We start from the raw sequence: 13,866 nt of genomic DNA, 5'->3' as shown, positions 1-13,866 counted from the left end.
TATTTTAATTCCATGGTTCCTTCAGAATTTTACTCAACGTGGCTTATGGGTCATTTTTCATACCCAATTTTTTACATTTTTTCGTGTCCAAACAATTTGTCCCTCCCGAATATGTGATTAATAAAAATATGTGATTAGATATTATGATTAATAAAAATATTAATTCAAGATCATAGTAGAAAGAATAGATAATTTGTACCAACTTTCGTCTTCAGATTATGCCCGTGCATCAACGGCATTCCAGTAATCTATGACGCAATTGCTGACCAAAAAAGCCTCAATATAAAAACGTGTGCACCTTATGCCATTTGATATTGTTATCCACACCCTTTTAAAAGACTGGTTCTGGTTCTGATATTAATCAACTATGTTTCCGCATGGTCGCGTTCCAAGCTTATTCTACGACTTTTCTGCCGTTGAAAACTAGGTTAGTAATTTTATTTTTCGAGTTTACCAAAGGTTGACGTAAAAATTGTCTGATTTATGACATTAACAATAATTATAAACATGATAAGAATTATAAAATCTTATTTTTATCTAACAAATCTTAATACCGTAATAATTATTAAAAGTGTATACCCTAGGAAATAATCGAAAAATTGTTGGGCGCTATTTTTAAACTGGAATATCTGGGGAAAATCAATAGAAAAGGTGTTCCATCTCGTGAATATCGAAATTTTTACTGCGTCGTGGCTTTTTTATTATCATTAAAGGGGGGTAGGTTTGAAATCAAGATATCAAGCGCATTTTTGTGATTTTTTTTTCGAAGCTATGGTAAAATTATTTTATTTTTAAATTAAATAAACATATTAAGTACAATTCAAAGCATATTTAAAACAAATATAATCCAAAATAATGAAAAATATGCCATTGGTGACAAATTTTGACACTCAGCTCAAAATAAAATGGATTTTGCGGTGGACATCAGAACTCGTCACTCGATCATAAGAAACAAAAAATTCAAAAAGATTTAATTAGCTTATGAGTTTCACGAGGTAATAACGTTGAGTTTTTTATTTTTAATGATTTTTGAATTTTTAGTATAACTCAGAAGTCAAAAATACGAATTTTTTGGTAAAAATTGTGTAACAATCAACTGCTTTAGTATTGTTGAACAAAAAATAAGCACAAAACGAAAAATATCTCGACGTTGTTACCTTTTGAAATGTCTAAAGAAAACCTATCCAAAATTTTAGGTCGATCGGTCAAGTAGTTTTTCAGTTACAATGTCCACCGCATTTGAAAAAAAAAACAGTTTTGAGAAAAATGCGTTTACAGTTTTGACAACTGCATCTTCTTCTTCTTATTTGCCTGCCAAATCGTAAAGTGATGCACATTGGAATATGTTTTTTAAATCGCGGAATAATCTACAAAAGAGAAAGCGAACAGTTGTTTAACGTTTCTTACTACGCCCAAGTTTGCTGGCGCGAAGCCGCGGCAAAGCGAGTCGAAGGTAGGGATAAGTAGGTAGGTAGGTATGCTTTATTGTCAAAAAAATTTTCCAATTTGTGGACAAAGCTTATACAAAATAAAAAATACAATAAAAAACAAAAAATAATAAAAACTACAAACAAAATAAAAACAGAAACAGACAACAAATAAATGGCGTGAGTTATACTACTTAAATACAATTTTATAGTTATTAAGAACACATTAAAAAATTTTAAAAATTTTGCAAACAATATGTATACAACGTCAGAGCAAAAAGAAGGCGAACGAGGAAAAGGGAAAGGGAAAGTAAATCAAAAGATCTATGTCGCTATAAAAATGTACAAAAGTACTCGAAAGTAATAATCCTGCAAGTCAATTTGCTGAATTCAAATCGTTTATAAAAAAAGTCATTCACTGTATAAAAAGCTCTCTCAAGCAAATAAGCTTTCAAGGCCTTGCGAAAAGCGGGAAATGCTGCAATAGATTTGATGTTAGATGGCAGGTGATTGTGCATTTTTCTCGAATTGTATAATATAGAGCTCTTAACCAGCTCAGACCGTGGGGTTGGCAGATAAAGATTATGCTCCACGTTTCTAAGGGGATAGTTGTGCGTGGGTCTCTCTGGACCTTCTGATGCATGTTTGCGGATTAAACAAACGGATTGAAAAACAAACAAAGAAGGAAGAGTTAATATTTTAAATTTTTTAAAGAATTCTTGGCAATTAACTCTGCTATTGAGTCTCAGGGAGTAACGAGCTCTCTTTTGTAGTTTAAAAATACGCTCAAATTGAGTCGCACAACACGAACCCCAGAATGGAAGGGCGTACCGAAGATGAGACTCAAAAGGGCATAATAAACGGTCCTAGATGTTGACAAATTCATTTCCGTAGCAACTGATCTTAGCGCAAAACAAGCAGAACTTAATTTTTTGTGTAAGGCATCAATGTGTAAGTTCCAATGTCTGTAGCTATGGTATTGCGAAGATCCATAATATCCGTGTTACTCCAAGTAATACTAGTATCATCTGTAAAGAGACATATTTTTCCTTTAATGTTCAGACTAGAGATGTCATTTATGTATATAAGAAACAATAAAGGGCTTAGAACTGAACCCTGAGGTACCCCACATTCTAATGGCATGCAAGAAGACGTCTTCGTGTCAACCCTTACAAACTGACTTATTTTATTAAGATATTATTTAAGCCATTTAAGAGCCTTTCCCCTAAATCCATAGTGTTGTAATTTGTCAGTCAAGATGTTATGGTTTACACAATCGAATGCTTTAGAGAAATCACAGAAAATTGTTGCTGTAGAGTGATAGTTGTTTAGACTGGAGTAAACATGATCGAAAAGGAAGAACATAGCATCATTCGTGCATTTGTCACTCAGGAATCCAAATTGATGTGGAGTAAGCAATTTGTATTTCAACAGAAAAGATAAGATTCTTTTTTTTTACCAGACTTTCAATTATTCAACATGCCGTATCTCTGGTAATTTTACTCCGATCAATATGAAATTTTCCAGAGAGTATTCTTGAAAGTATGTACTTTTATTTGAAATAATAAAAAAAATTAAGTATTTCAAACCAAACCCCTTAAACAGACTTGGACACTAGACCCATGACTTGATTGACCATTCCCCTCCATCCGTTCATGTACATTGCTCTCATCCTTCAATTTGTGGCGTTGAGTCTTTTTAGATTGACTATTCCCCTCCATGCGTTTATGTCCATTGCTCTCATGGATTGCGCTGGATAACGACCTGGAAGGGTCTACTATTTGATTGTGTCTCGGAATCGGCTCTCCATGAGAGTAATGTTTTTGTCATCATAGTCTATCATCATAATAACTGTTCTAGGAAATTCTGATGGGAGTGTTTTCTGTTGACTTTCTCATCGCAGTATAGCAACCATTGAAATTTTTCAGGTAATGATTGTGGTAGTCAAGTTTTAAATTTATCCAGGATTACCTATTTCTTTTTTGCGTCTTGAGCTGATACTGATGATCCTTGCTGCCCTTCACCAGGGAGGGATATGAAATAAGTAATTAGATTTTGGAAGGATAAAGGGATTGGGCATGGTTGTTTCAGTAAAAAATTTAGAGCAAAGATGGATCTCATGGGTAGGGTTACGTCCCCTGTCTTCTCTGCATTTATTGAAAATTATAGATGGGTGATTCCATTTCAAATCACTCAATTTTGGATCAAAAAACTTTTGGATCTCCGATTTGTCTGAAAATTGGTATATAGCATCTGCGGGATGTAGAAATAAAACATTTAAGGTCGAATTGTCTTCTTCTTTTTTTTTCTCAAAATGTTATTCTAAGCGATTTTACAGTGATTTGGTATTTATTTAAACAAATTTGCATTTTTTTATCGTAAAATATCAATGGAAAACATAATATTTTAATAGAAAGGACTCAAAAATGTCATTTTATGGCATTATAACAAGTTTTTTGATTCAAAACAAGTTTTTGATTAATTTTATAGTATGGAAAACGTTAAAATGCCGTGTTTTACATTTTAGTCCATTCCTAATATACATCATAATCGATTTGGCTGAAAATTTGCCCACGGATAACCAAAATATAGTACTTTAGGTGGTTGGAAGGATTTAAATTATATTACAATACTAAAAAAGTTACATGCAATATCATGGTCAAAAATATAGGCGTCTACTTTAAGTGCAATTAACTCGGAAAATATCGATCTCACGACAAAAATTGTTAAAAAGAAATTGTAATAACTGTAAACACGATTTATTTTAAACAATTTCAGTTTGTAACATTTTTGTCGAAAAGTTAAAAATGGCGGAGATATTGAGCAAAAACGGTTCTCCTTTAAAATCAAGATGGCGGTGACGTAACAGAGGATATTCATTCGCGATTTTAAATCTAGACTACTATTGACCCCCCTAAAGATTAGAGAAATAAAACTAATATACTTATGAGTCTGATATTATTGCATGTAACTTTTTTGGTATTGTAATATTATTCAAATCCTTCTAACCAGTTAAAGTCCTATGTTTTGGCTATGTATGTACAAATTTTCAGCCAAATAGATTATGACGTATTTTGGGAATGGAGGAAAATGTAAAAAAAGCGGTATTTTAACGTTTCCTACACTATAAAATTTGCTAAAAAACTTGTTTTGAATCAAAATAATTTGTTATAATGCCATATTATGATATTTTTGAGCCCTTCTATTAAAATATTATTTTTTTCCATTGATATTTTACGATAGAAAATGTAAATTTGTTTTCCACCTACCTCTACCGAAAGTATACTTTTCCGAACCTGATTGTAGGGAGCAAAGTTGTACTTTTCCTCCCTAGGGAGGAAAATATTTTTCCTCTCTAGGGAGGAAAAGTAAAAGTGACGTCATGGTATTTCATTCATGAAATATAACTTATTGACGCCCTGTACAATACCTATTTTCTATTACGTAAGTATCTATACATTTTAACGTTTATTTAAAAACACTCTGTATTTTGCAGAATGGCAAAAAAATAGTAAATTGTTTTTCTGATTTAACAATGTTTACATTATTAATTTGACTTATATTTGACAGTTGACAGTTATATTGTACCTACTTGTTAGTTTTACTTCTAATAAATTTTGTTGGTTAGTTACATAAATAAATTAAGTAAAACTGAAAAAATGACTTGTTATTTGAGGAAGGTGGAAAAACCATATGTATAACATGGGAGTAAAGTGCCTTTTCCTCCCTTGAATGATTACTGCCCTCCGCTACGCGTCGGGCAGTAAACTTCATTCTCGGGAGGAAAAGTAGCACTTTCCTCCCTTGTTATACAAATAGCTATTAAATAAACACTAAATCACTGTAAATTCGCATAAAATAACATTTTGAGAAAAAAAGAAGATTTTTGACCTTAAATACATATCTTATTTTTACGTCCCGCAGAAGCTATATACCAAATTTCAAAAAAATCGAAGATCCAAAAGTTTTTGCCTGAGTGATTTGACATGCAATATACATACCAGATACTGTTCATCGAGTTTTTTGAATTTCTGTTATTTAGTACTTTAATATAACTATTTTTCCAATGACAATTTGTATTCCTGGAGCTACTTTTTATATATATACTTCAGAATCTTCTTTATTATTATTCTTTCTTTTTTTATATAAACATTTTTATAAACACCAAAAGATAATTATTTGGATTATTTCATTCGTAGGAGATTCTGACCAATAGAAAGCTACAGAAATAAAAATTAAAGCTTAAAGTGATTTTTGATAATAGGGCTTTTCATTCACAGTCATTTGTTTCGAGCTTCTGTCATATGTTGTATAATCCGCGTATAATAATATTATACACAGATTATACAACATATGACAGAAGCTCGAAACAAATGACAATCGATGAAAAGCCCTATATTCCGTCGTCAAGTATATTACGTCAGATGCCCTTCGGAAAAATACATTCGGTGACATTAATGACAATTACTGTTTTAAAAGTTATAAAAGTGATGACTTTCAACCGTCAAATATTTTATATCAACTGTGTGTTTAACTGTAGTAATTTGTACTTACATAAATAAATTAAAATAAAATTTTTGGTTTTGAACAGTTTTATTCATGAAATAATGGTAGCAAATTGCACGCGATATCTAAAATTATTACCGAATTGTTTCCCTCGTGCCACTTTGACATAATTTCACTCCCCTTCGAACTGTCAAAGTGTCACTCGGGAAAAAGTCGATAATTTTAGAGCTCTTGTGCAATTACTACTGAAAACTACATCAATAACTTATAAAACATTTCATAATTCACTTGTATCTTAAAGATTCTAATTATATACATTAGGATCAGTGATTACAATATTTTAAATATATCTAAGCGTAATATGCAATGTAAAAGTAATTTACATTGCATAGCAGGATATACCCACAGATATTATTAACAAGCGTAATATTTGACTTGTTCAATTGTGATCCATTTTTATTTTCTCGAATAATTCATTGTTTTATTGGTATTTGTGAATAAATAGGGTCAATGCTGGCCGTTTAACTCAATAATATATAATTATCGGTAATTGCAAATTGAGATCATACATAAAGAATGAGATTACTTCATTTGAATTTAATCCGTTCGATCGGTGTTGTGATTTCTCGTAAAAAAATTTCAATACGGATTAGTATTAGCAGAGATAATCACAAAATTGATATAATTAATGGAAAACAAGATGTACGGAAAACTATACAAAGCAGGAACAAATCAAAAACAGGAACAACAACGAAACTGTGATACGAGAAATATGAAAAATAAGTGAAAAAGCTTCAGATATGGATGAATAACAGAGAAGACAAAATTATTGGAAAAGTTGCAGAAAAATTTAAATGTTTTCCACATTCAAGGAACCTTGATTTTAAGTTTTTTGTTTTTTCGATAAAACACTTACTTTTTGAGTTATTTACAAAAAACCGCCTAGTGTGTTTTTTTGTTGTCGGAAAATGAACATATTTACTCGCAAATAACTCGAAAAGTATTAACTTAGTGAAAAAGCGCTATAGAACAAAAGTTGCTTAGAATTAGTCAGTTTATCCATTTCCGGACTTTTGAACGTATATTTTTTCACACCAGAGAAGGGGTGAAACTCACCCCCAGGGCAAAAGCATGCATCGGCTCAATATCACTTTTCTTCTTTGACATGTTACCAATGTGTACGTTAAATTTCATGTCAATCCAAGCGGTTCTTTAAAATTTTGATTAAAAACCGTGATTGAACCTACTATAACTGTGTATGAAACTAATTTCAGTCGTAGTTGAAAATTATTTTGTCACTGCGTACACACAAAAACTTATTGTTTTTAGTCTCATAATTGACATAATTCCCCATACAATATTGTTTTAAATTATTATTGTTATAGGCTATTGATTATATATTTTAGAAAGGAACTACAACGTTAACAGGGTTTTATTGTTTCATATAGTTAATGGACCTCTATATTTGAAAAAACCGCGAAGTGCTACCATTTAAATGGGTGCCTTTTTGAGAAAGGGGTGAATTAGTCCCTAGGCACAGGGCGAATTAGGGTGAGTTCTATGCACATTTAGTGCAAACACGTCTATAGCAAAATTGTTCCAGGTTAAATTTACTATTGAAATATCACATTTTAAAGTCAAAAACATGTGTTTTTACAAAAATATATCCAAAAGGAAAGCCAGAAAAAAACATAAAAGATAGCAATTTTGTTTTTTGCCCCATAACTTTTTTTCACTGGGATATAGGTATAGGCATTGCTTCAGATAAAAAGAACTTCAGTCCTTTCTCTTTAAAATGGCGTTTGGTAGACCTCACTATAATTTACAATTTCCAAAATATGATTTTTCAAATTTCGCCACTCACAGCGATTTTGGGATATTTTCCTTGTTACTTCGCAAACATTGTTCTGTAACTTTTTTCTACGCATTTCTAGGTATACGCAATACATTTAGTAGAAAGAGAAGTCAATTACCTTTCGAATGTTCTATCGTAAAAGGCGATTTGGCTATATTTAAGCAAGGTATGGTTTTTCAAAATTGTATACTTTTAATCATTTTTGATGTATTTTACGATTATTTTTAAATTTCTCATTATAACTTTTTTTATTGTATATTTGGGTATATACATTGTATAATAAAAAGGAAAGCTCATTTTCTTTACTTTAAAATGGTGTACTGTAAAAAATTTTAGGACTATTTTTAAACAAGATAATATGTTATTTCAAAGTGTGACATATACACATGCAATAGTTGGAACCATATGGAAAACTTTTTTAGTATTCATTTTATGAAAAAAAGTTATTTTTTATATAATTATCTGCCTAGTGTAAAACCGAAAATGCAATCATCAGATATAAAATTATATTAATAGTGTACGAGGTATGTTAAAAAATATGAATTTGCTCAGGAGTAAAGTACCTTTATATTTCACAATATCGAAAAGTGTTATTAAGAAAAATTATTTGGAATTAAAAATTATATTATAATATGCAATTATATTTTACTAATTGAAAAAAAAAATAAAAAAATTTAAAATTTTTTTTAATTACGGATACTCTTGGATATCCTACGGATATCTTGTTTAAAAATAGTCCTAGATTTTTTTGGAATACACCATTTTAAAGTCAAGAAAATATGCTGTTTTCTATTATATAGTGTATATCCTTAAATGTACAAGAAAAAAAATCATAATGAGAAATTTAAAAAAAAAATCATAAAAAATATCACAAATCATTAAAAGTATAATACCTTGAAAAAGCAAAGCTTGCTTCAAAACAATACCTTGAAAAAGCAAAGCTTGCTTCAAAATAGTCAAGCAACCTTATACAATAGTTAAAGACTCCTCTTTCTAATACCTAGAAATATACCTAGAAATGCGTAAAAAAAGGTACAGAACAATTTTTGCGAAATAATAGGGAAAATAGACCAAAAATGCTGTGAGCGGCGAATTTTGAAAAATCCTATTTCGAAAAATATAAATCCTAGATACTTCTGCTAAACGTCATTTTAAACAAACAGAATGTAAGTTATTTTTTGCTAAAGCAGTGTCTATAAATATATGCCTTTGGAAAAAAGTTATGGGGCAAAAAACAAAATTGCTTTCTTTCGTGTTGTTTTTTTTTGCTTTTCTTTTGAATATATTTTTGTAAATAAAAATATTTTGACTTTAAAATGTAATAATTCGATAGTAAATTTAACCTGGAACAATTTTCCTGTAGACGTCTTTGTACCAAAAGTGCATAGCACTCACCCTAATTCACCCTGTGCTTAGGGACTAATTCACCCATTTCTCAAAAACGCACCCATTTAAACGGTAGCACTCCGAGGTTTTTTGAAATTTAGAAGTCCATTGACTATGAGACAATATGAGACTTTTAGCTCTCTTATTTTGAACATAATCAATAGCCTATTATTCCCAATACAATATTGTAATAATTGTTTTCAGTCTCATAATTCCCCATACAATATATTCCCAAAATTTAAGCATAACCAACAGAAAAAACCCAGTGACAATTCAAAATTTTTAAGACATATCTAAGGTTTAAAAACAGTTTCTTGACATTCAAAAAGTTTGGGTATTATTATTAAAACTAATACTCACTTTAAAAAATCCATATTAACACAACTGAACAAAATTAAGGAATGTGAAATGATGAATAAAAATTGGAAACTCGCGAAAGAACAGCACCAACAATATAGGATAGCATAATAAGTTCCCTCTACACAAAGAAGAGGTAGGTAACCAGTAAACACCTACACATTTTTAGGTAGCCACTGCACTAGAGCCTCATATATTTTTTGAAAAAGTAAACCTTCTGCTCACCTTGTATGTTTTTGTTTACTAAAGCCACTTTAACAATTTTAGATTCACTTAGCAACTAGAATAGAATAGAATATGGATATAACTGAAAAATAAGGGTGTGATATGATATCCTCGAACGCATGATGCAAGATTCCATAAAGTTAACCACAGTCCCCAAAGTATGTGTTAACATAATATTATTTTTTGCTTATGCAACGCCGTATCGGTTGTGACTATATATACCGGATGAAGTCTGAGATAGGACATAGTTCAAATCTGCTCTTGATCCAGAACAAACCACATCCAACATGAAATTCTTGGTAAGTTGAGTTATAGTATTTTTTATCTTTCCTATATATTTTACTCTCTTTCCAATGTTATCTTTAGGTTTTTTTTCGTTCTTCTTCTTTACGTGCCATCTCCGCGTCGAATGTTGGCAATCATCATTGCTATTCTAACTTTTGACACTACAGCCCGAAAGAGTTCAGTTGAGCTGCATCCTAACCATTCTCTGAGATTTCTCATCCAGGACATTTTCTTCTACTATGCTGCGCCTTCCTTGAATCTTTCCCTGCATAATTAATTTTAGAAGTTCATATCTGTCACTACTTGTTACATGAACCAAGTATTCCAGTTTTCTTATTTTAATGGAATCAAGTATCTCCCTGCTGTTCTTTATTCTTCTTAGTACTTCTTCATTGGTTATTCTATCTGTTCAGGAGAGTCTCAGCATTCTTCGATATGTCCACATTTCAAATGCTTCCAATCTATTGAGACAGTATTTATTAAGAGTCCATGTTTCCACATCATACAAAAGAACAGAATATTTTTTTCATTGCGTTTCCTTATATCTTTAGTCTTCTTTTCTTATACAATAGTCTGTCGTAAACCTGTCTTGACTACCAGCTATCCCCATCATTTAAAGGTTCTTGTAGTATTTTAAAGAGTCTAAATGTCTGGTGCCTGGGTGCCTCTTGGTCTTAAATTACTTAATTTCTACTAGTTATACTCCTCTAATATGTTGTACTTCCAGAGATGTCTTATTTGGTTCTCAATGCTCTCATTTCTGACATTATACGTATTATTTTTTCCTGCTGCATCTGCTCTCGTTGCTATAAGTGGTTCTTCCAAATGGGCAAATATTCTTCATAGTTTGTGTTAAGCAAAGTGATTTTACGATAGTTACTAGGATTTTTACTATTATTCTCTACTGGTCTAGTACTTGCTCGCTATTTAAAATTTCCTGAAAAAGTACATCTATGGTCTTAATTACCGTTTCCCGCACATATTCAAAGAGTTCATTTGATATGCCATCGGTTCCCAAAACTTTCTGTTTCTTAATTTATATAGGCTATCTCAAATTTCTCCTTGTGTGATGTTGACGTTGTCATCAACATCACTCTTGTTTCTGTTTCTTATGCTTCTGTAGTTCTAATAAATATAGTCTCCATTGTAAAGTTCTTTTCTGTAAAATATTCAGTGTTCTGTTTTGATTTTGTTTAGATTTTTATATTCATTATTGGATTGTTTTTACATTTCTGGTAAAACTGTTCGTTATGCTCCATGCTTGGATATGAATCATATCCAGTGGTTTTTTGCTTGCCGCTATTTTTGTGATTTTCATATTCCGGTTAAAGTATGTATTAATATCGTTATTTTCTTCTTGCTATATTCTTACTATTTTAATGGAAATAAGCCGCATTTTTTAATTTCTTCTTTTTTTTTATATAAGCCATTTTGCTTATTCATTGGCGGGTTATTGTCTCTATGGAAGCATGTACTTCTTCTGTCATTTCTCTTCTATCACGGTCGGTATGTTCTTCGCTTATTCTTCGCTCATGTCTTCTTCTATCACTTAGTGATTTAACCCTTGACATTTTAAGGACTATTGTATCAGCCATTCTACTGACGTGATTGTTCTTTTCTTTTTGTATTTAGTTTTCACTAGTTTGTACTCTGTACATTACATACTCAGTGTGTTTTTTGTAATTATTCTAATTTCTGCTGTTTTCAGCACTCAGAAGACTATCTAAGTTTTTTCTGTGTAGGGTCTTATTTCTGATGTCTCTGACATCAGAATATTTCTGACATCTCACAGTGAATGTGTCGGTTACGCCATATTTCAAGGAATCCTAGTAATCTATTTGCTCTTTTTACTTGATCTCTTACTTTTTTTCAACGTCTTCTATCTACTTTATTTCCATTACATGTTCAATACTTCATTTACTTCCAGTTTACATCTTAGTGGTTCTTTACTGATTACTATTATTTTCTGAGTTGAAATCGCCATGTTAAATTGTTTTTCTCTTGTATTAAATCTATAAACTAGTCTTAGGCTATCTACATTTTGGTCTATCAATATTGCGCAATCTGCGTAACAGAGAATTTTAATTTCATTGTTTTCCATTCTGTATCCTCTTCCTTTATTGGCGTTCTTCATGACTCCGTTCATGAATAGATTGAATAGCACAGAACTTAGTGAATCCATGCCTTGTTCCATTGCCTGTATGTATAGGTTCCGTAAGTTGTCCATCTGTTTTGACCTCCATATCATTGTTTTGATAGAAATGTTCAATTATTTTATAATATTCAGAGGGATATCCTTATTATACAAGAGATGAATTATTACATCTTCAAGTCTAACTCTGCCAAATGCCTTCTTCAAGGCGATCAAACATAGGAATGCGGGTCTATTGTATTCTACTGCTTTCTCTGTAATGTGTTTTATGACGAATATTACATATTTCTATACACTCATTTGCTAAGTTTATGAGGTGATTTATTCTTTCTTGTAAAGTTTGAAATGTAAGATTCAGGAAAGTATTTTACAGATTGATACTTCTGTAGTTTTCTGCTAATGTGTTATTTGATTATTTGTTATTTTTCTATTAACATAAGGGTTACAAATGTTTAGGTAGGTATTTATAACATTCCTTACTAATAAATCGTATGATCTTTGTAGGTTGCTCTCGCTATCTTGGCTTTCGCCACCTACGCTCAAGCCTCCATCCTCGGTCTAGGATTGGGAATTGGACCTGCCGGTATCATCAACCCACTCGCCCTTAGCCCAATTGGACCCTCTGGAATCGTAACCGGTGCTGGAGCTGCTGGTCCATCAGGAGTCGTAACCGGAGCTGGAGCTGCTGGACCCGCTGGTATTGTAACTGGAGCTGGAGCTATTGGACCAACCGGACCCAACGGAATCGGCATTGGCATTCTTGGAGTACCCGGATTGGGATTAGGATTGGGATTAGGACGCGGTTTGGGATTGGGATTGCACTAAAAATGTTGGAGATTAGGCTGATTGACTTGGAGATAAATTAATGTAATTAAAAAAAAAAGTAATAAATTGTAAATATACAACAATTTGGTCTTTATTGAGTTTTGTAGAATATAGTACAGTAAAACCTCGATGTAACGAACTAATTGGGGGGACGGGATGTCCGTTAAAGCCGAAAGTCCGTTGTATAAAAATAGGTTTAAAATGTATCAAATTTTTTTTTGAAATTATGTGGGTACTGTATTTAGATACAGTGTACAAATCTGTAAGTTTTGGAAAAAAAAAGGATAAAGTTTTGTTCGCTACTTTTCTACTTCATCTAAAAACTTTCTGCAATATACTCATTTCGTTGACAAAATTACTCATTGATTCATGGGTTGAATAAATGATGTAGTTTTTTGTTGCTGAAAAATATTCTAACAGCCCAACCCAGGGGAATGAAATGAGAAGACGGGGTAGACCAAAGCTGAGGTGGTTGGACGGGGTAACACAAGATGCCGAGAATATCGGAGTCGGCAACTGGAAAATTCAAGCAAGGGACAGAACATAATGGCGTAGAAAGCTTGAGAAGGTCGAGGCCCTCTAAGGGCTTTAGCACCAAGATGATGATGATCTTCTGAATTTAGAATACTTTCAGGGGGATTAGCAGGAGCTTTTTCTAAAATCGATAAACATTTCATCTCTTTAGACGGTATTACCAGTTTCTTCTTTTAAAATTTTCTCATTGCAGGTACAAATCCATTAAAAAACAATTTTTGAAAATCTGGTGAACCATGCAATATTAGAGCTATAATATGAAGCGGGCAGATGATGCCTTTTGATAATTATATCTTTGACAACACTAGGTTTAC

The 13,866-nt window shown here is 31.8% G+C and overlaps 1 protein-coding gene across 1 annotated transcript; it reads left to right on the top strand.

Moving 5' to 3' along the window:
- The first annotated feature begins 9,890 nt into the window (after positions 1 to 9,890).
- On the top strand, positions 9,891 to 13,101 carry LOC114327360 (collagen alpha-2(I) chain-like). The gene is made up of 2 exons (XM_050656463.1): positions 9,891 to 10,055; positions 12,698 to 13,101. The coding sequence occupies exons 1-2, from the start codon at positions 10,044 to 10,046 to the stop codon at positions 13,016 to 13,018; spliced, it is 333 nt and encodes a 110-aa protein (XP_050512420.1). The 5' UTR covers positions 9,891 to 10,043; the 3' UTR covers positions 13,019 to 13,101.
- The last annotated feature ends 765 nt before the right edge of the window (positions 13,102 to 13,866 follow it).

The sequence above is a fragment of the Diabrotica virgifera genome, chromosome 7 (assembly GCF_917563875.1).
Source record: "Diabrotica virgifera virgifera chromosome 7, PGI_DIABVI_V3a".
NCBI classification, from domain to species: Eukaryota; Metazoa; Arthropoda; class Insecta; order Coleoptera; family Chrysomelidae; genus Diabrotica; species Diabrotica virgifera.
Note: the sequence above shows the minus strand (reverse complement) of the source record. Positions and strands in the feature narration are given on the sequence as shown.